The sequence below is a fragment of the Ambystoma mexicanum genome, chromosome 3q (genome assembly GCF_040938575.1).
Source record: "Ambystoma mexicanum isolate Mex_15411 chromosome 3q, UKY_AmexF1_1, whole genome shotgun sequence".
In the NCBI taxonomy this organism is placed as follows: Eukaryota; Metazoa; Chordata; class Amphibia; order Caudata; family Ambystomatidae; genus Ambystoma; species Ambystoma mexicanum.
Window position 1 is genome coordinate 611,896,788 of NC_090926.1, and position 22,813 is coordinate 611,919,600.

Here is a 22,813-nt window from a genome sequence, read left to right on the forward strand (position 1 = left end):
CACTGTCAGAGGATGAGACATCAATAGGGGGCTCCACCGGCGCGAAAGGCGCGGGGGCCGGCCAGGGGGTGGAAGAGATAGGTCGAGATTCTTCCCACCCGCGCTTTAAATTACCCTTAGGGGAAGCAATAGGAGATATGGCCACTAGGGGACTGAGTTGTCCCTGGGTATGTTTAGTTTTAACCTTACATTTTCTGGGTGCCTGGGACTCCACAGATGGGACAGCGTCCTGGGAGGGATGAAAATCCGCAATGCGGGTAATTAATCTGTCAAAGGCTGACGCCAAAGTATTATTCAAATTAGATAAAGCGGAGTCCAAAGAGGACTGAATAGCTTGAGCCACTAAAGGCTGGGAATGACAGGCTTGATCCCCAATGTTTTCAAGTACCTTCTCACTTTTTTTGGCAGTGCGCACTTGAGTGCTGGCATCTGTAGAGGAGGGAAGTACTCCTTTGTCCATGACAGCACCAATTTCATTGGTAAAATAGATATATATATATATATATACACACACACCGTTATTTAAACACAGCCGGGTCAAAGCTGCACTCACACAAGCCGAGCAGGCTGTAAGGACTCAAGTTAATAGTGTGCCACAAACCACAGGTAAGGGCCACCAAGGAAGAACATGGGCAGTGTCTGAATTCCCACAGACAAACACGCGAGCAGCGTGTGAGGGCAAAGAAGCAAAATTTTTAAACCTACAACAACTGTAACACTATTACTAATTTATAAAAGAAAATGGAACATATTACGAAAAAAATAAAAATATAAATTTTTTGTGGCGGAGAGCAGGCACGAACTGCTAAACCTGCCTTTCACAAGGCAGCACGCTTACTGCGTGAGCCACAGAGCTCCCTAGGCTACAAAGCAACAACAATGTGAGTGAACTCCACGCTCGAATAAATCACCTCAGGCGAATGCGGGCGAGATAAACAAACGCTCCGCTTGCCTGAGGAAAGTCACAGCATATACAATGTATCAAGTAAAAGAAACGCGTTCTCCCAAACGCTGCTCCCTGAAACCAAGTGATATAATTAACACTTCAAAGCACACAGTCTAAGAGAAAACCAGAGGTGTGACTTAGCTTGTGGGTCAGCAGCAAAGAAAGAGGGGGAGTTACTAAAGGAATGGACCTATATTGGGACTGGCTCGCTCCCTATTGGCTACCCCCAGGGCATGACCTGCCCACCATATTGGACTGGGATGTTTCCCATTGCATTGTTATAACGTTGTGTTTTTTGAAAAAATTTCGTTTATAAAGTTTTTTATTCTTTGCTGCTGTGGTTCAGAGTAAAGATTGAAATCCATAATATGAGCCTCCTGTCTTGCCATAGAATTACCATACTCTCGCTCATTTACACGCACACCCAGCCCCCATACAAACACTAATTCACACACACACTGAGCTAGTATGCAATGCTAGTTTCAGAAAAGGCTTTCCTCGCGACTCTGCCTAACAAAAAGCAAATGTGCACATCAGCCCCTTTCCCTCAGTTGTGAAGGAACATAAGGTTCGCATGGGGCCTTGGGGATGGGGCTGATGTGGCTATTGGGTTTTTGTTAGGCAGAGAGGTGAGGGGAGCCTTTATTGAAACTAGCAGCTTTAAAGTTTTACTGCGTTTGTGCAAATACATTTTTCTGCACAAACACAGTAAAACTTTAAAGTCGCCTGTTTCAGGAAAGTCTTCTTTCCCCTCTCTGACTAACAGAAAAGTATGGCATACAGCGCCATTGAGTTAATTGGGCATCAGTCCCGCCCCTCAGCTCCCATTTCGAGGAGTGGTCGGAGGGGTGGGGTTCAAGCTGAAGCCTGATTAGCTCAACGGCGTTGCACGCCTGTCTGTCCACCGCATCTTGCTACATGTTCCCATTTGCAATTTCTATCACAGACAGCAGGTTCACTTAAAAGCACAATTCAGCGCACACTTACACTGTATATTACAAATAAGCGCCCACCTGGCCAACTAATGGCAAGTCAGGGTTAATTAATGAACGGTTAATAGTATCTGGGCAAATACACTACAATAAACTTTGCACAATATAAATTAAAGTGAACTGTGCTCTGGTTGTGATTTTGATGCAGTTGCTCACAGGGGCATGTATCCTTTGAGGTGGTAAATGGGGCTACGCAAAGTATCACTATATGTACGTTTTTACAGCGCAAGCAAAGGGGTCTGGGCGACGCTCAAGTAACCCTCGAGCCCACTGTGAAAGGTTGGCATGGCGTCGAATGTGTTCACGTTAAAGTGCAGAAACTGGATACCGATGTTTTTAAAGTAAACTTGATTTATCAGGAATACACCTAATGCAAAGGGTACCTGTACGTAAGCTGCCAATCCGAAGAAGACAGCCATGCAGAAGTTACAGCTCCTCCAGAGCCTCTGCAGCTGCGGCACAGTAGAAGGGCTATCAAATGAAAGCTGTTCCTCCATGGCTGTCTCCCACCGAGCCCTCCACAAACCCGGAACGATCTCGGGCAAAGGGCTACATGTCATTCATTAACCACCCCTACTACACAAACAACTTCTGAGCCCACCACAGGCAAACAGCGTACTAGCAGTTAATGACAGCAGTACTCCTCAATTGAGACAAACACAAAGGACGGACTAGCGCGGAAGTTCCAAAAAGATATTACAAACTGTGGATAGACACAGAGGACGGACAGGAATGCCAAAGCAACCAGTAGTTGTGCTCTATCAACAACAACAAAAAGCAGCGTCCAGGAAGGGTAGTACAGAGCTCTAGTATTGAACAGCCATGTGCAACACCGAAGACGCTGTCAGAAGTGTGTGTGCTGGCCGCGTTTTCAATATTGCACACTTAAACTACGGCTCTACCATCCAGCCGTACTCTACGTGATTATTTTCCAAAGATGCCGCAGGGGCCGGAGTTACAATCAGACATGATTGAACATCACCTGAACCAGATAAAAAGAGGTACCTGGTTGCACTAAACAGGCGCGGCAAATTTAAAACACGCTCGACGAACTAATTTAATCGTTCCTCGCAGAAATGGCAAATTTGATCAACAATGCTTGCTTGCCTGTAAACTATTATAATATATACAACACAGTACTAAAGAGATCAAACGAAAAGAGTGAGTCATTGAAAACATCTCTTCTCTACGAATTGACACAGGTCCACTTCACGTCATCAGCTGGGTCACACAAGTTCTGAATAATCAGCAGTGTTGCCTGTTTGGAAGGAAAAAGCAAGCTAAATACCCCTGAGTGGTAATTGGCCCCTTAGTAGGAGCCTCGCTGTGTACCGTGAGCCCAACCCCCAGCCCGCCCCACCGCAGACAGAAGACTCGTGAGGCTCTGCATCTCGTCTGGGCTAAACGTGTGCTCTTTTATTTGCAACCACACGTAACAGAGTTACCTCACTCCGCCGCATGTGCTAACTTAAAGGGCCACCACACTCCTTTTTCATAACAACAAATAGCAATATAACAATAACCACCACCCACTCAAAACATGTGGTAAGCAAATTAAACAGCCCACTACAGAGGTAAGTAACAGTCTCCACCATCCCTAGCATGCTTGACACAGGGGTCCAATAAATAGTTACTTAGACGGGCAGGTCTCCCCCTCCCAGTTCCCTGGGGAAAACGCCTGCCCCTTCCCGGAAGGCCTCTTCTCACCTGCGTCCCCTCGATCCAGGGGAATCAGAAGGCTGACAGCCCCACCACCTTCATCTGGTTCTTCGGCACAGTTTCTGCCCAGGGACAACCTCAGCCGTGTGCCTTCTCCTAGTCTCTTGAAAAAGCTGGCATTTCTGATCACAGTCGCCGTCTTATCTGAGGCCGTCACCATTGACCCCTTCACCACAACCACATCCGTGGGGCTCGGCTCATACGTCAGTGACAGCCTTCCTTGGGGATGTCTATTCTTTACGATCACTTCAACCCCTGAGGCCAACTGGTGCTGCCGAAGCCCCCTTCTCACGTTTTCACCCTTGTTCTGGCATCTCCTCTCTTCTTCCACCTGAGCATCGTCAATCATGGCTGGCTCCGGTTCACTCTCGTCTTTCAACAGGCAACTGGGGCATCTCCTGAACATGTCTTCCGCGGGGGCTACCCCAGTCAAGCAGTGGGGAGTCGCTTGATATTCCTCAAGGAACTGGTAGAGAGCCCTGCGAAGGTACTGGCCCTGTCCATGGGTGATTCAAAACACCTTATTCAGTGTTCTCATAAATCACTCCGCCTTGCAGTTAGAGCAGGGCCACACTGAGGTGATTTTCCTGTGGTGTACGCCATACTCCCTCAGAAATTCAGCGAAACTCTCACCTTGGAAAGGAGGTCCATTATCTGAGCACAAATTCTGTGGGAGACCATGGGTCGCAAAGGCTTTGTGGAACGCCACAGCCACATCATTAAACGCCACTGAGTTGACAAACTTCACCTCCGGGTATCTAGACCACTGGTCCACCACCACCAGGAAGTGGACATCTCTTCCCATGGATACAAAGTCTGTGTGTACCGCCTCCCATGGCATGTTCCTCGAGACATCGACTCAATTGGGTGGGTCCTTCTGCACTGGGGAGGCCGCCTGGCACCAGAAACAGGCCCCCACATACTCCGCAACTTTCTTCTCCAATTCCGGGAACCACACCTTCAGCCATAGCCTGCCCTTAGTCTTGGACACCCCCTGGTGACCATGATGTGCTAGCTCGATTACTTGCTGTATCTTGTGAGCGGGCATCCCCATTTTGTCTCCTCGCAGTAGTAACCCAGAGTCAGTGAATGTTAGCTCGTCCCGGACCCTCCACAACTGCTCTAAGGTTATTCAAGCCTCCTGGGTTCTCTTGCTCAGACCTTCCAGCACTGATTTCCAGTCCTCCCTCTGCAGGGCGCTCCTAAGGATCCAGAAGCATTCGTCATTCTTGGACGCCCTTTCGAGCTCTTGGATGAGCATCAAGTTCGGGGTAGCAGACCCCACGACGAGCTGTACATGCTCTTCGGCCTCCTCAACGCTAGATGCATCCACACCCTGTCCTCTGTCCTTGAGGTGACGCGAAAGATTGTCTACTCCGTTGTTCGCTCCTGGGAGGTATACCAGCGAGACCCTGTATTCCAGCAACGCCAGCATCCATCGCTCAATCCTTGCTGGTGGCTTGGAGGATGATCCTGCCATAATGGGCAGCAGAAGCTTGTGATCTGTTAAAACCATCACCGGTCTCCCTAGCACGTAGAGCCGAAAATGCATGCACCCCCATGCTACCACCAGGGCCTTGTGCTTAATTTGTGAGTACCTCTGCTCGGTGTCCAACAGAGCGTAACTGGCATACGCAATTGGCCTTGCTTCCCCTTTTCTGTCCGTTTGTATGAGGACTGCAAACTGGCTAGCATCCACCACCACTTCTGATGGGAAAGCAGTGTTGAAAAACATCATTGTGTTGTCAGCCGTGAGGGCCCCTTTCACATTCTCGAACGCTGCTTGCTCGAGAGGGCCCCATTGCCAGGTTATGTTCTTCCTCATCAGGCTTTTCAGCGGTTCTGACCTTGTTGCGAGGTTCTTGATATAGATGACTCTTAAGCAGAAACCTGTGCAGTTCCCTCTGGGACCACTGCAAAAGATTTAGGCCTACAGGTGTTTGGCAGTAAACCCACTTGGTAGCAGTCTGTACCACACAGATTCACTTGGTAGCTGTGGCTGAGCAGTCAGACTCCGCTCAAGAAGAGTTAGGCAGTATGTGGAGTATACAAGATAGGGCAATTTACACAGTAGAACAAGCAGACACGGAACGGAGCTTTGGTGTAAAGATATATAGTTATTTATTTTAGGAACACATCTATGAAGAACAGACTGGCACTAATACGGCAGACAACTTCAATTACTATAAGTATCTCAATCCTCTAACAATATTTCGACAAGTCTAGGTTCAACGGCACCACTTATTTGCAGACAGAGGTGATGGCACTCTAATATTCGTTAGAACAGGGGAGAAAAGGCAGGGTATGAAACCAACACGGTACCAACACTTTGTCGAAGTAAATGCAAGGCAAGTACGGCAGAGTCTACTGTAGATCACCCAGTTCAGAGGCCAGGCCCACTCGGAGAGAGGCAAGACGATATGCCCCAAAAAGTATCACAGTAGAAATGCACTTCGAGTCTTTGTAGCAAAATTGTCACAGAAAGGTTGGACCAGTTTAGAACAGAAAGTTACGACGGTCTGGAGGTGACCCAGGGGGAAGGTAGGGATTTAAGACACCCCACGCTACCCGTCACAAGGAAGCCAGGTGGACACAGTACCTTGTAAGTGTAGAGACAGCTCCGGCGGGGGCAGTTGTTCCTGGTGGTGGATGCAAGTCGGGGCTTTGCCAAGAGATGAGATGGTCTCGTCGTCGAAGGAAAAGTTGAAGATCGTTGCACCACCAGGGAAGAGACCAGCCGCGGAGTGCTCCGTCACAAGGCACCACCTTTTGGCCGCGGTACGGGCTAGTGGCTATCCGGTTGCCGGGGTGCTCCGCACGGGCAATTCGACCACTACACCTTGGAAGCGAAACAAAAGCAAAGGGGACTGGTTGTTCCCACCAGTCAGGGGAAGAAGACTCTCCGGCCGGGAGATCTCCTCTGTCGTTGGGAAGTGGTGAGTCGGTTCAGGAGGGCTCCACCGGAGGTGTCGTCGATGCAGGTCGGCTCAGCTTTACCCTTGTCGGATTCTTAGGTCCTGTGGCGACTTCTGAAGATCCAGTCCCAAAAGCCCTGCTTTTATGCAGAAAACCCCCATTCATTCAGCCTAGCTGTCAATCAAAACACGCTAAGTGGTGAGCGGGGCGGTTCACCACTTGGGCCAATCACACCAGAGTGCGACTTGAGTTGGCAAGGCAACTCAGTCCAGGGTGCCAAAACCCCCTCCCACACCCCCTGTGGTACCCAGACAGAGTGGCACCACTTTGGAGGGCTTCTGTGCAGAAGCCCGCCAAAAGTGGAACAAAGGGCTCAACCTTTGGTTCGGAGTTACAGAGGCGAACATATACGCCATTTTAAAAACCGAGTTCTGGCAGAAAATACCAACCGGTAGATTTATTTAAGACAAATAAACCGGCGGTATGTTAGAGACTAACGTGAAAAAGTATTAGCCTCCAACAATGGGAAGAATCCCATAGGAATATATTCAGGGTCGAATATAAAAAGTAGTTTCCACTGCCACCAGCCAAAACTCGATGAGGGGGGACGGGACAGTGCCCCCTCGAGCAACAGACCCAGGGGTAATCGAATTACCCCTACCAGTACGTCCACAATAGGATGGTTTGTACTAGTTCTGTTAGTAAATTTAGGTCTAGTAAAGCCAATGGTGACTTTACATGCCCTGGGAGACAGTAGTCAGTCCCAGGGTATGATGGTGGGGATCCTCTAGGACACCCCAGTGTTACGGCACGGAGGGTGCGGTGTAACACACATAGTAAAACACATGAGACCCTATGGAGTAAAAGACCCCATAGCCCATAGAACACATGGACATTCAAAGGAATTAACCACATTCATGTCCAAGAGTGGGAGAAAAGAGTCTCACTCTTGGCAGGATGGAAAAAAACAAACTCCAGAAATCCAGCAAAGCTGCTGGGGGACTCAGTAGGTTAGGAAATTCAGCCTAAACAGAGAATTCTCCCTAACAATGACCATCCCCAGGAAACTGCAAACGTATGTTACATGCTCTGGGGGGGCCTTGCTTCCATGATGTCCTTGACCTTGCGGGAATCCAGGGACACCTCTACTTCTTTGAATACAAATCCGAAGAACTCGATATTCGTCCGAAGGAACTCGCATTGCTCTCAATGAAGCGTCAAGCCCAGAACCTGAATGATTTCTAGGGTTCTCACCAGCCGTGCCATGTGCTCCACCTCCGACTTGGAGAACACCAGTATATCATCACTGATGTTCAGGACACCTTTCAAGTCCGCCAGGGCCCCCTGTATCAAGTTATGAAAGACTTCAGTGGCTGAGGACACACTGAAACGGAGGTGCTTGTATCGATACAGCCCTCTGTGTATCGTGAACATTGTGATATATCGAGATTTTGGATGTAACGTGACCTGGTGGTAACCTGCTCTCAAGTCCAGTTTAGAGAAGAACCTTGCACCCTGCAACAATGTCATCAATTGCTGGGGTAAGGTGCCTCTCCCGCTTGATTGCCTTGTTGGGGAGTCGCATGTCGACGCAAATCCTGAGGGAGTCCAGCAGTTTGGGTTTGTGAGTGATTACGATGGGCGAGACCCAAGGCATCAGGCCTTCTACCTTTTCAATGATGTCCAGGTTAACAAGGTTCTCCAAATCCTTGTCTACTAGGTCCCGGAGATGAAAAGGGACCCTTCGGTCCTTGAGGGCCACTGGTTGAATGGACTCATCAATGTGTAACCTCACAGACTCACCAACCATCTGCCCAATCCCTGTGAACAGCTCTCCTAACCTTTCGAGGACTGCCGGCACATTCTCCACAAACACGCTGTAGGCAAAACTGATGATGCCTAGCGCTTCTGCAGCAGCACAGCTCAGGAGGGTGTTGGTGGTCACGTCCGTTACGAAGAAGCATGCCTTGATTGACCTTTGACACGAACACCCCCACCAGCGGGATGGGCCGCTCACCCCCGAATATGAATATCCGTGCCTTCGGACGTTGTAGGGTTCTCTCAACACCTCATCGTGTACCCTGGTCATGACATTGACTGAGGCACCTATGTCCACCAACACCAGTACTGGCGACCCATCCACCTGTACCATACACTTCGGCTGCCTCCTGGCCCTCGCCTCCAGGACATTCACACTCGAGATGAAGAATATATTTTCATCCTCCTCCTCTTCCTCCGGGTCCTGTGTGGCTCCATCCTCTTCCTGATCCACGAGTGCCACGTTGGTCGGATGTTGTCGGAAGAAACCAGCCCGAATTGGTCCTCGTGGACCACCACTGGCAATGAAGCCCTGCACATGCAGGCATAATGGTCCATTGTGCCACACCATCGACAAACCTTCCCTTTTGCAGGGAACTGCAGGGTGCAACAAATCATACCCACACTTCATGCACGACTCGTGTCCCCGGCTGTTTCTGTTCCTCTGCTGCGCAGCGGGCCGATGGGCCCTTCTCGCCCCTTAGCCATGGCCAACGGCACACACCTCTTCCGACCTGGCAGGGCGAATCGCTGCATCCATTCTTGATGCCCACGCCTCTGCCACCTCATGTGACCATTCCAGCTCCAAGATGCGGGGCAGCATGAGGCCAGGAAGACCTCAGGACTTGACATGAGAGTTTCCCCAACACACAGCCCTGAATGAGCTGGTTCTGAATCATGGCCTGTTCATTGTCTCACACACATGATGTCACCATCTGCCGGAGGCGTCCATAAAACCCGTCCAGAGACTTGTTGTCCTTTTGCCGGGCACTGCACATGATGAACCTCTCATAGTACACATTTGCTAGAGGCATGACATGTTTGTGCAGTGCATCTTTCGCCGCAGCATAGGACGCATCCACAGGCTCTAATGACTGAAACAGCTTATGTACTGCTGGGCCAGCCGAGTACAAAAGAGTTGCCAACTTACTTTCTTCATCAGTCTCTCTCGTGGCCTTGAAATATATGTCCATGCAATCAATCCAGGATTTCCAGCGTGGACCCATGCTTCATGGCACCCCCCGAGACGTCAAACTCAGTTATAGGGGTCAACTCACCCAGTTGGCGCAGGACATAGGCGCCCCCTTGCACAGCTGGCAGAACTCCAAAATGACCTCCACCTGTTTGTCACTCATCCGCCATGTTGGTGAGTGCACAAGCACCCCTTCCTTGCTAGGGGCCGCAACCCACATTGGAGTCCGAGGTAGAACAAACAAAAATCCACCAGAATGTTCAGCACCACTGGGATGCCCTTTTTTTCTAGCAAGTCCTGCCCCTCCTCACCACACTGAGGGGCCCAAGTAAATATTGGGCACAACCTGAAAGGCGAATGCTACCCGACTGCACACAGTAACAGAGTAGTGTTTCTGAAAGGAATACACCCCTTCACCACCCAAGATGAGTGAGTCAAACAGGAACTACGAATGGTGAGTGACAGAGAGAGACACCAAAACCATGTGCTCCTTCTCCCTGCTTCCCAGTCCTCGATCTCTCACCTTCCTTAAGTAGATGGAGGTTTCAAAACCTCCAGAATGCAATCCAGCGCCCACGTGGACGTGGGATATCCCAAAAACCTGGTGTGGGAGGTGCACAAGCACTCCTTTATGGTATGTTAAGGATTTCAATCAGGCGATACACCCTGGTCTCAGCCTAGTATGCAGCGCACAAATGAAATACTTATTTTATTATGTCTATAGGTTCAATATTCTGAGTGATATACCACTCATACCACACCCCTTCTCAAAATACCCCCAGGTCACAATGGACCAGGAATCAGGCCGGTTGATAAATGTAATATTTATTTAGTAATTTAAAATTCAAATAGCACATATACTTTGTAATAGGGAGCAGCAATTACCAATGGAGTGACAATAATAGATAATAAGATATGTAAGGCAGTTAAATTCACTTTTAGCAACACAGAATATAAAACATCAGAGAAAAGAACACGTTTGGCTTGTTTGAAAAGATAGCACTTAGCTTAGGATTTCCCCCTGCAAATTCCTTAACCCACAAATAATCAATTCTAAACAGAGAAAAGGAAGCAGCAGGTATTCAGGAATAAAGAACAGTGAACAGAATTTAAATAACACCTTCCCTTCCCAAACAAGTGAGTAAAACGGGTTGGAAGACTTACACTTTTAAAACAACATTCGAAATTGGCTTAGCAAAACAATGAAAAGTATGCAAAAATATTTAAATCAATATACATTTCCATGGGAGGAACATGGCAAAGATGCTAACAATCATAAGCTATAGCTTGAGCAAAATGAAACACTTTGAATCTTAATGGAAGTTTGGAAATAATTGAAATTGAAAATCACACGTGTAAAACTTTTGGGGCGTCTGTTTTGGACTCCAGTTAAAATGCACAGATTTGGCTTAAGGGAGGATGGTATGTGTTGGAGTTGTTCTACGGAGGAAGGCACTTTGCTTCACATGTTATGGAATTGTTCGAGGGTTAAAGGTTTTTGGAGTGAGGTTTTGGATAGAGTTGATTTGGTCGGGAACATCTCTTTTCCAAGGACACCATCATCAGTTCTTTTGAAATCACCAGTGGGCACTCGTCACTTTAGCTATGCGACTCTGTGTTGGGCTAATAAGGTGTTTTTGGTGGCGACTTGTCAATTTTTACGCCTCTGGAAGACAAGAAAGAAACCAAGTATTTATTGATGAATGGTTATCGCAGGTGCAGTTGCTCTCAAGACTTGAGAGGATTAAGTATTATGCTTTACATAAAGAAGAATTTTATAAGGAACAGTGGGAGGCTTTTAATGAACTCTATGTGTGAATTAAGTGCTGATGGTTGATGGTTTTTGTTTCAGAGTGGTTAATTTACTATTGTGTTCTTTTTATTGTGTTTGTCTTGTGTTGTGTGGTTGTGTTTTTTTTTGTTTTTTTCTCTTGTTTTCCTCTGATTTTTGGCTAGTTATCATTTCAAATTAGTTTTGTTGCGATTAGTAGAGATAATTGATAGGTTTTTCTTATTTATTCTGTACTATTTGTATCAACTTGTATAATGCTTTTTTCATTTTATTTGTCGTTTTCTTGTTATCATAATTGTTGTTTTGGAATGATATGTATTTCATTTGATAAATCTTTAAATAAAGTTGTCAAAATAAATAAATAAATAAATAAATGCAAATTCCTGCCTAAAATTCAAGAAACGGTTTTTAAGAAAAGCGGGTGAAATACACTGTTTTGCCGTGCAGTTGTGTTGGGATGTAGCTACAGGTCTTATGTATAAGTCAAAGTTGAAATTAAGTCTCCAGCTATTAAACGGAGGAAGATATGGAAGGTTGTATGAGAGGCGTTTTTAGAAAAAACGGGCAGTGAAAACAGAAAAGAACTCACTTTGGATAAGAAAATATTTAGTATAGTTTTACTCTATGACTAGAGAGTTCCGGCTAGAATACCAAGGGGGGACAAAGTAATCTCTGTAGTCGATTCATGACTTCAACACCAAATCCCCAGTGTCCTCTCCTGGCGGAACCAGTCGGATCCCTCGAAGTAGGATGGATGGGTTAAGATTTACACAAGATGAAAATGACTAAAGAAATGGCGCTTAGCAAGATAGATCAAAGACAGGATTGCAATAAGGATTCTGACAATGTGACAAGTTATTAAGGTAAGGGTTGGATAGTTTAGAGATTGGGATGGGACAAAACAAGGTATGCTATGATTTTCTATGCTTCCTATTAATACTTACAGTACACTTTAATTTAAGATTTAGGACCGTCAAGGGTTCTGGTCATCACACGGATCAGTCTAACCAAGAACAGCAGGGCACATCTGGCAGAACAGGGTCAGCTGGGCTGCACCGGACTGGATTGCCCCTTCGGGTTACTGGAGACTGGATATCAGAGGGATGGCGAGTTTGCTGCAGGCAAGCCTTCAGTAGTTGCAAGCTGCTTCCCTGGGGTTTTGGGATTGCTTCAGAATTTTGAGGCCTAGCTGAAAAGGAGTTCAGCAATGCTGATGCTTTGGCTTTGTAAGTAAAATCAGGAACAAGGATGGAGAATTCAGGAACAGGGCGCCACACAGAAAATCAGGATGAAGTCAGGAATCAGTCGCCTGTGTGCTATGAGGTTCCCTTACTTATCATGCCAAATGACATCACTAAATTAGATGGCAGGGGCAGTCCTACAGCCCACACCCATGATGCTATGATTGGGCAAGAGCATAGTTTCCGCCTTGCTCTTTGCTGGTTGGCTAACAGAAAAGGCTGTCATGTTTTATGGTATTACTTTTACAATGTCTAGGAACCTCCCCTAGCTCCTAGAACTAAAATCTAATTTTCGCACAAATACATATTTATACAGTGATGACCTCTGAGAAAATCAGATGCACAGGTTACATATTTCATGGGTCACATTTCAATCCAAATCCCCAGTCTGTGGGACCTGGTTTAGGCTTTCGGCGACATTTTGGCAATTGTAACCATGAAAGATTTGGCCTAAAAGTTCCCAATTTTGTACATAGATGCGCATTTACCCCGGGATATGTGTACAAAATGTCATGTGCGCAATTTCCATACTTTCCCCACAAACGGTTATTCTTCACAACGTCTGTTCCTTATGCAGTAATAGGTTCAATCACGTCTTCAAAGAAAGAGCAGAAAATTATAATTACAACTACCAACTTTCAGATATTTCCTAATTCTTGTGGCAAAGTTAAATGTCTTTAAAGTTCAGTTTCAAATAGGCATTTAAACACCAAATGTCCTTAGCTGCTTTTTTTCTTTTCTTTCAACTGGCAGCAGCTGTCAAATTCCTTTGAAACAGCATGAGGGGCCTCTTTTCTTTGACTGAAGTTTCCTGCCTATCGCACTTGACAGGTGAGAGTCTTAGCTTGCTAGTGTCTCAGCCTTAGGCAAAGACGAATGTCTGATGCACTGGGGAACCCCCCATTGTCTTGGGATTCAAAGCCCCCATGCTTGCAATTAGCATTTCCTGCTCCAGAGGTTTATGAGGTGTCACCCTTTCTCAGGGCTGGCACTCTGGGATGGCAGATTTATTTTTTTCTTTGAGTAGTTTGCCATTCAGCGTAGGTTTTTGCTTTGATGTATACTTTTAAATCTTAACTTTTAAACAAATAGAATTAAACAGTTTATATATGTATTTCTAACAGTAGAAAATCCTTTCACATGCTTAAATAACCAAGCCTTTACACATTGATATACTTTTAAAATAGGCGATTTTGCTCTTCAATCAGGAAAAAGCACATTTAACTTATTTCTATTAAATTCGGTTTTCCTCTGCAGCAAATACCCATTTTAGTCAGCTCTTGTCCTTCCCTTGAGTGCTAGAATGGTTTTCAGCATGGATAAATGTATCAAGCATTTGTTGAGAGTCTTTCTCTGGACAGCTGATCCTTGATACTTGTTGCAAAGTTTTAGCCGCGTTGCCCATGGAAAAATGAAAACACAACCTCGGGTTTGCTTTTACAAAGATACTTTTTCCTGGAGCTGTCATTCAAATGAGGCCCTGTTCCCCTGAGCCACTATGGATGATCCTGAGCATTTCAGGGCCTTTTTGATCACAGTGGTTTATGAGAAATGAATGAAGTTGGCGCAAAACAGCACTTTGAAGGTTGAAAAATGACATTTAGAAGAGGCATTTTAAGGTTTTCAGTAATGCTGTTTGTTTCCTTTGCTCCATGTTGAATGTGGCAGAGCCCAATGGCATGCTCCTGCAATGAGGACTCTGTTTTCACCCCCACCTGAATGGTGTGTGTCAGGGTGTACAGCCTTTTTCTTTTTCTGGTTGTGACACAAACAAAGTTTTTAAAGATTTTGGTGCGCACCGGAGTCAGCGCGGTCATATTGGGCTGTTTCTTTCACCATTGCATTAAAATCATGTAGTGAGGCATTTCTGACTGGGTCAAAATATCCCACAGGTACCGCAACCTCCCACACCATGTGCTGCAAAAATGCCAGCCGAAAAATGCTGTACGCGCCAGAAGTGCGGTATGAGAGAAAATAGTATTACGACCTGTCGCTCTTCTTTCAACGCTGCATGGCCCATCTGGTCCGTGTCAGCATGGACGACCACCTTGTTGCCAAAGTGGTAAGTGGCCCCTTAGCAGGAGCCTTGCTTGCACACTGTGAGCCCCCGCCCCTGGCAGACAGAAGACTTGTAAGGCTCCGCGTCCCGTCCAGGCTCCACGCAAGCTCTGTCGAGCGCATGTGACTGACCCCTTTTATTTGCATCCACACGCGACTGTGTTACATCACTCCGCCACGTGTGCTAACTTAAAGGGACACCACACCCTTCAAAACAAGCTGACCAAACCAAATAAGCACAAAAAAACCCTCACATTTAAAACATTGTCGGCAGGTCTCAAAACTTAAAAATAGAACACAATAGTAAATATGCATAGAGAGAAGAGAAGACAGAACAAAAAACATTTATTACAATTGATTTTTCTCACAATTAGTATCTCTTGATTCCATTTCTTGTATATAGAGAATTTAAAATCATATTTTTGGCTGCTATGGTCCGATTCCCAACTGGTCGTTGGCCATACATGCCAACATTCTGAAGCACCTGGGAGGTGTTGTGACTAGCTTGTGGGCACACGGGCCAATGAAACAGTTGCTGGGTGCACCCAGCAAATAACCATATTGCCGTGGACCCACGGACTTGGACAGTTTCAGGGATCCCCCTGATTGCTGTGTCCTTAACTTTGTTTAAACAGTTCCTGATCTTCTTTTTTCACCGTTTCTTTTTGGAAAGGTACTTCTAGAGTTTGTCTCTGCACGCCAAACCAGGTTTGGTCCCTTTGTTCATGTGCCTTTGGCGGGCTTCAGGAGTGAAGACCGCCTCTGGCATCTGAGTGTCTGGGGTGGGCAGGAAGTAAGGGAGGTGCCCGAAACTCCCTGTGGTTAGTCTCCTAGGAGACCCAAATGCCCTCTGGTGTGATTGGCTGGCTGACTGTCCGGCAAGGACAGCCACCCTGTTGGGTGAGTGACAGCTAGGTTGGAATGAATGGCAGAAAACCGTTTAAAAGGCGAGTCTCCTGGACTTGAAGGCAGAGTCGACCACTGGAACAAAGGAACTGAAGACGTGCTGGAAGAGGACGGCTGCTGCAACTCCTGCATCATTGGTTTGCACAGTGAAGCCCTGCTGCAGGTCCGAATTGCCAAAGCTCCATTCGACAGAGAAGCTCCTTCAAGGACGGCTTCTTCCTTTGAGTTGGTGGGACCAATTAACTCGTAAGACACCTGGATAACATTCTCACGGCTGGTTAGGATTAACCAGGGAGATGGACACCAGCTTGTGTTCTTGAATCTACAGCTATTGGAAACTGAAGTGACTCCATCGTTTTTGCTTTCTTCAACGATCCCGTGCACGAAAGCACAACTTCAGCATGTGTTTCTTCATAATAAGGTACTGTGCCGATTCGATTGAGAAAACCTCTCTCTCGCGGATTAAGTTTGTGAAACTTTCCCAACTTGCAGGCCTAATCAGCTTGTGACCCGACATATGATTTTTTTTTCGCCAAAACTACTTCTAAGAACTTTTGCAAAGACTTTACCATTTGATACCAGAACTGCTCTTTCCTGTCCAGAACTAGCCCATTGCCTTTGGACTGGCCTATTTACTTGAATTGAACTATCCTCGTGAACTGAAACTATTTTCACGGTCTACCAAGTATATGTAATCTATTCTGCTACTTTATGCCTTTTTACTCATTTTGAAAGTCACTGAAGTGCCATTTTGCTCCCACTTCAGGGGAGCCTAACTTGTTCAGAAACTTATTGGTTTAGTACTGAAGTATATCTGTGTATTTACCAAGAAACCTTGAGTATAAGTGTCTACTTGAACCACTGTGATTGTAAGTCCTCTGTGTAATATCTAGTACTGCTCACATTCCCTCTTGAGATAAGCCTGACTACTCAGCCCTGCTACCACTAAAATGTGTAGTACAGACTTATATCAAAGGTTGGTTTTGCTTACAGCTGTAGACCTAATTGTATGTGGTGGTCCCAGAGGGACCTGTCTAACAAGGACATCAGTTGCCGGGGGCTCCCGGGCTAGAAACTGGGCTCTGGTCACACCGTTGGACAGTGGCCTGGGGGCTCCCAGGTTACACATGCTGATCTGCACGCACCCAGATCAGGTGGGGATGCAGTACCGTGGTCCCACAGCATTAGCCCAATAATGAGCTACAAAGACAGAAGTGCCATCATGGGGTCTGCTGCCGTTCTGGGGATGTGTCTACAAGTGACACGTGCCACTGGCAAGTGACACGTGCTACTGGCAGGTGCCACATGCCAGGCCCCACAAATATCAGATGTACCTCATATTTGTTTGTTTTTCAAATTATAATCCTCTTTTTTTAAAAATAAAAACGTGAACCTCCAATTTAAAAAAAAAAAATGAGAAGCTCCTTGTTGAATTCGATCAGAAGACCTCGTGGTGTTGAAACTAGCTTTTTCTCCACTAGACTATCACGCTCGTGGCAGGAGTTTATTTCCTCTAACTTAAAGTAAGTAACAGGTGTAACATGCCGGGCAAAACAAATATATGTCCCGCGTGTCGCTTCCACAGCAAAACTAATAGATGTCCCGATGTCGCTTCGTTTTTAAAATGTAATCCTCTGTTTTCAAAATAAAAATGGGAAGCTCCAATTAATTATAATCCTATTTTAAAAATAAAAATGGAAAGCTCTTAAGGGGATTCGATCACAAGCCTTCCCGATGTCGGGGCTAGCTCCTTAACCACCAGACCAACACATCCCATGGAAATCAGTTGTTCAGACGCTAATGTGAACTTTCATGTGTTTTAGTGATGGTCCCTTTTCTAGTTTGAGTTACATCTTTAAACAAACTGCACGTGCTATTCTGAAAGTTTGCAGGATCGAAACAATTTAATGTAAGTATTTGCATCTTGTGCTTTTCTTGAATAGTACTAAACTTAAAAAACAGTTCAATCCTAAATCTGTTATTGTTTAATGCTTTAAATGTCAATTGTATTGTGTACATTTTTTCAAAAACAGTATGGTAGCAATATTAAAGTGTGTGTTGTTGTACATTAATTCATGCATTTCACACTTGTCTGTACGAACTATGATAAATACAAAACAACCATATCCTACTGATAATATTTATAACTTTTATTTCTGAGTATATGCATGATCATGAAAACATCTTTTACAAATGTCGCTAAATATTCAGATTTAGTTTAAACAGCCCTTAGATATAACACATTCAAGCTTGCCCCATGAAAGTTTTCAGAGCCTCTCGAAAGGTCATATAATGTGATGTAATTTGTCATTTGTATAGCCCTGCCTTTTCGCAAATGGTGAACGCCCCTGATGGAGCAGAGTCCAAGGTATGAGACATTTGTTCTGATGATTTTAGAATGGTTTTGTGTATTATGGTCAATACAAAGTAGGATGGGGTAGTCAAGTCCCTACTACCTACCAATATCAAGGTGGCATGTGGATGGGTGCAGTACGATCATCGGTATAGTATGCAGGCGCGGCAGATTCATTATGTGTACATCTAGACTGAATTTTTGTCGTAAGTGAAAGCTGTATTTTTATGGCAGATATGCTGTGTGTTGTATCTTAAGAGTGTTGTGTGTTGGCAGATGTGTGTGAGTTGGTGGCGTTGCCATCGGTTATTTTCCATGAGCATGGAATGTGATACCTACCCTTGTGTTTCGGCTGTTTTCCTGGTTTCGCAAATGTTGCGTGCATTCTGTCCTGTTTTCTGCTGGACTTTATTTTCTCTGTCGCCTGTTACAATTTATTTGCAGGTTCATTGCTGCCCTGGCTTACCTCAGAGGTGGTTGAATAACTGTTGTGGAGGGCCCCACCAATGAAGTACGCCACACCAAGAAGAAACTTCGAGGAGGTTTAGTTCAAGAGACAGGGTAAGACAAACCCCAGCCTGGAAGCCAGACACAAACTCCCTGCAGAGCTTCAACCTCCAACCCCCACCATTCCACATTCCGAATCACAACAAGTATACATGGAGACCGTAGTTAGGCACCAAGTATTCTAAGAACAAACAGGTCCCTAAAATGAGGCTTACAATAGAAATCAATGTAAAAGAACTATATACCGCATGTTTACATGGAGAGATCCACATAGGTTGGATCCTCTCCTAACACTAACCCAATGTGAATCATGGACTTGTTGCCCGATTGCAAGTTTTTTTTGGGTTGGTAATTGATGAGGTTCTTTTGGAGGTATTCTGGGCCTGTCTTGTGGAGGGCATGGTGGGTGATGGTCATTGTTTTAAAGTGGCTTGTCACCCTATAGAAAGCCAGGGAGGGCACGGTCGGTGGGCGTCATGTGCTCTCTTTGGTCAAGGTCCAGTAGGAGCGTAGCTGCAGTGTTTTGGGGGATGACAAAGGGGTGGTTTGGGGGAAGAGAGCTATCTTCCCGCAAATTATGATATCTGTTTTTCCTGCCTTGAGTAGGAGGTGTTTGCTGGATGTCTGTAGATGAGTAAAAACTGTGTGTAAGATATGGGTTGATGGGAAATGTCACAAGGAAGGATTTGCAGTCTGTGTTCCAGGCTTGTTTTGTGGAGTGTGAAATGAAGAGGTTTGGTTTGTGGAGGATGCAATCCAGCCTGCTCTGCTAGTTCTGTTATGGCTGCTGTGTGTAGCCTGGGGGAATGCCTCGTGTGCGATGGATGAGAAGACATCAGAGAACCAGGTTTCTGTGATGAAAGTGAAGTCTGGACTTTCCGAGGGAATTAAGTTGTATATGATGTGTTTCTTTTTGCCAGCAGATTTTGTGTTAATGAGTATGCATGAAAGTAAGCAAGGGACAAGTGGTGTTTGCCCCGGAGATGTGGGCCAAATAGGGCTTGTGGGGGTGGGTGTGGAGGGCAGGGAAGGGAATACCCTGGTTGTGCCCCAGTAGGGGTTGGTGGGCGCAGAGCAAATAAAGGAGCAGGGTATGAAATTTGTGGAGGGTGGATCCATCCTTCTGAAAACAGTGTATCACTTATGTTACAGTTTTCTTTGGAGTGTAAAGGTCGGAAATAGGGTTTGGGCACAGGACATTTAACTATTTGCTTTTGTTTGACATTCTAACATCATCCTTATTGTTATTTGATACAGGGAAACAAACCCCTCTTAGTTTTAGGGACAGATAGGGTTTTTTGTAATTCTTTTGGTAAATATGAGTTTAGGCCAACAAACATGCCACCTTTTTGTCCCGCTTCTACTTCTACTACCTAACAGTTCTTAAATATTTTTGCACTTTTGGTCAGTTAGGATTTCTATCGCACAGAGGAACAGACATCATCAATCAGTATAATGATCTTATTAGCACTTTTCAGGTGACTACACCAAGTAATTATTTCCAAGTACCTACAGTAATCCATTGAGTGAGTGTTTTCTGAAGTCTTCCTAAATATATTAATTCCCACCCAGTGCCTAATTACTCTGTTATTATTTAATGAATATTTCTTTATACGTGTTCCCTAAAATTAAGTGTGCAGTGAAGCAATGATTGATTGCAATTGTTTCTCCAAATGTTGATATATTCATACATACTTTAACCAAAACATGTGAGGGGTGGGCATTATGAAATGATGTTAACCACTGACATTGCTCTGTGCAACTTTCCACACCATATATTAAGCATGTGTTCACTGTTGCAAAAAGGAACCAGCTATATTTACATTTGCTTTGGTCCTACCATTAATGTAAGCGGTGCAGCCTGAATTGCAGACCACCCCTCTGCACAGAAATGTAATCAATCCTACACATGTTTCAGCCCAGATGTGGGTCCAGAACATGTTGTGCCTAGAGACCCATGTAATACCTTGCTGATGACGCAGAATGAGTCTGAAATATGTCTGTGGTTGCTTGTTGTCAATGGATTTTAAAAATGTGTCCTTGATAGACTTCCCCTTTTTTGTGGAAAAATATTTTATTTGTACATGTTTTTCTCCCCTTCTGTAAAGGCTTGGCAAACCGAAGAATGATTGCCTAGAGTGTTTCCTCGAGCAATGCCAGAGGTTACGATTAATTCAAAAACTTTTAGCAATCACTCATTTGCTCTATTTATACATTAAATCCCATAATGTGCTTGAAAAGCAATGAAAAGAAAACAGTCTTTTAGTTCGTAAATATAATACACCGCTGTACTAGATGTCCCACGTTGCATTCTGTATGATTTGAAACATGATCACATTTTAACAAAGTGTTTTCTAGGGCTACACATATATTGTGCACTGGCTGAAGTATTCTTAGTAATATTTACTCATAATTTTAACTAGCATTTGTCCACAATGCTAAATGGCTAGGAACGTAGGCAAGTACCAATACGGTATCCTTTTTTTGGGCACATAGTACTACAATTATTTAATTACAAAAACAGGTTTTATGGCACAATCCATTTGGTATCTAAGATTCAAACCTTTTTCCGGGACCTGTGCAGATACAAAGTAGTGTTGCTAGCACGTGACAAAGGAATACCACCAAAAGGAAAAAGGTACTCTCCCTCTTTCTTAGAAAATGCTAATCCCCTCCAAGCAGGTGTTGTGGATGTTACACATGCCTTGCTCCGTTTTTCCTAAATCATCTATTTGTTATACAGAACATATGTGACTAGATTATTTCTGTAGTGCATCTGAAAGAATGGATAGCGTTAAATAACTCATTCCAAATGTGTTAAGATTATAGAGGAAGAGTCACATCGTTTTTCAAGGCTAAGCTTTGAATTTGACACCACGCTTAATTATTTATCCAAAACAAATTATTAAAGAACGGCTCTCATAGAAGGATAGATGCCACTAAATATCTCATGCTATATTTACTACTTTTGTCTTTCTTTGCATGCCAAAGGCCTAAAACATCATCAATGCCTCCATCAGTCTTCAGAAGGCGGATTGTAGTTAATAAGGCAAGGGTTCTAGTGTGTTCCTTTTAGGCCTTATAGAGGTGCTTTTGCAAAGTTAAAAGGAAATGCTGCATTGGCAATGCACATGAATTATAGGTTTAATTTTATTTAGATTTGTATTCATGGTGTTTTCTTTTTGTTATTTAATTATATTTTAAATATTGCATGTCATTCACAGATCAACAGATAAAAAAAAGAAACATGAAGTTTGGATTTTCAGACCAACATGATTTCATCTTCATCTGCAGCAAAAGCGACATCTGCACATTTTGCAAGAAGAAAGTACAATGTACTGAGCAACATCTAATTACTCAACATTGGAAATTAGCAGTGCTCTTTACCAATGGTTCAGAAGGTATAGTATTGCAACAGATTACATTTTCATAACATTTATTGTGGGTCTGTTTTGACATCACACATTATTCACTCTCTGTAATATTTTTTAAAATAAAACAGATCCATCTTTATCCCTCCTCTGATCTGTCTCATTTTCCACCCCCCTGGAGACTAAGGTCTGTAGATTCCACACTTGGTCCCAGTGCGCCATTCCTGAGGCAACCCTTACCATTGTTATCCCATTAGTAACAGAACTCTATAAATAGCATAACACATCAAGGTGTTTTCTTCATTATTGCTGTTTGTGTATTTTTATATCACAATATGCTCTTCTCTATGTCATGAAGTCCAATGGTAAGTCTAGGAGGGTATTGTGAGGTAGCCACAGGTGCCAAGTGACCACTCCTGCTATGGATGCTTAGTATGTAAGAGGTGTGTAGTGTATCTAATGCCCTATCCCACCACTATCCTGCACCCTTAATAGATTCTCCCAATATTGGTCTGACAGCAACTTTCTCAGCACCTTTGTCATACAACTGTCCAAAATAGTCATACCATACATGCATAATGGGCCACCCATCTCCCAAAGAGAGTGTTTTAGGACAATCATACCTCTATGCCTGATAGTACTAAACAATGTCTCGCTTTCCGGGTTTTCCCCAAAGCCCTTTTTTTCTCCAAAACACCTGCTTTATCATTGTCTCTGGTGGATGTATGTCTGTTCAATTTGTTCATGTCTTCCATAACCTTTTAGGCTCTCACAGATGTGCATACATCTGTTTGGCCCTCTCAGCGGCATTACCTCTTCGGGAGAATCTTCTCTACTTTTTCAACCCTGCTCGTCAGCTGATGCGCCTTTCATGCGCCGATAGGGGAACCAATCACTGCTGCGGTCTGGACTCCGTTTTTGTAACGGGCCCCAGGGCCACCACGACTTCTGTGTGGATGCTGCACCGAGCGGGCCTTTGCTTTAGCATCTCCGTCTCACTCT

At 44.8% G+C, this 22,813-nt stretch overlaps 1 protein-coding gene and 1 long non-coding RNA gene across 4 annotated transcripts in view; one reads left to right on the forward strand and one right to left on the reverse strand.

Annotated features, from left to right (window-relative positions):
- The window catches only part of TMEM220 (transmembrane protein 220), a 371,482-nt gene extending 368,879 nt beyond the window's left edge, over nt 1-2,603 (reverse strand). The window contains exon 1 of one of the 3 annotated variants that reach the window (XM_069654507.1): nt 2,322-2,603. In XM_069654507.1, coding sequence (XP_069510608.1) covers nt 2,322-2,498 — 177 coding nt within the window. In that variant the 5' untranslated portion in view covers nt 2,499-2,603. The remainder of the gene's footprint in view (nt 1-2,321) is intronic. The other 2 variants (XM_069654506.1, XM_069654505.1) reach the window with 2 other exon arrangements.
- Nucleotides 2,604-17,792: 15,189 nt separating this feature from the next.
- Nucleotides 17,793-22,005, forward strand: LOC138581895 (uncharacterized). Its single transcript, XR_011304849.1, has 3 exons — nt 17,793-17,948; nt 18,378-18,494; nt 21,665-22,005. It is a non-coding gene; the product is annotated as an uncharacterized lncRNA (long non-coding RNA).
- Nucleotides 22,006-22,813: the final 808 nt, after the last annotated feature.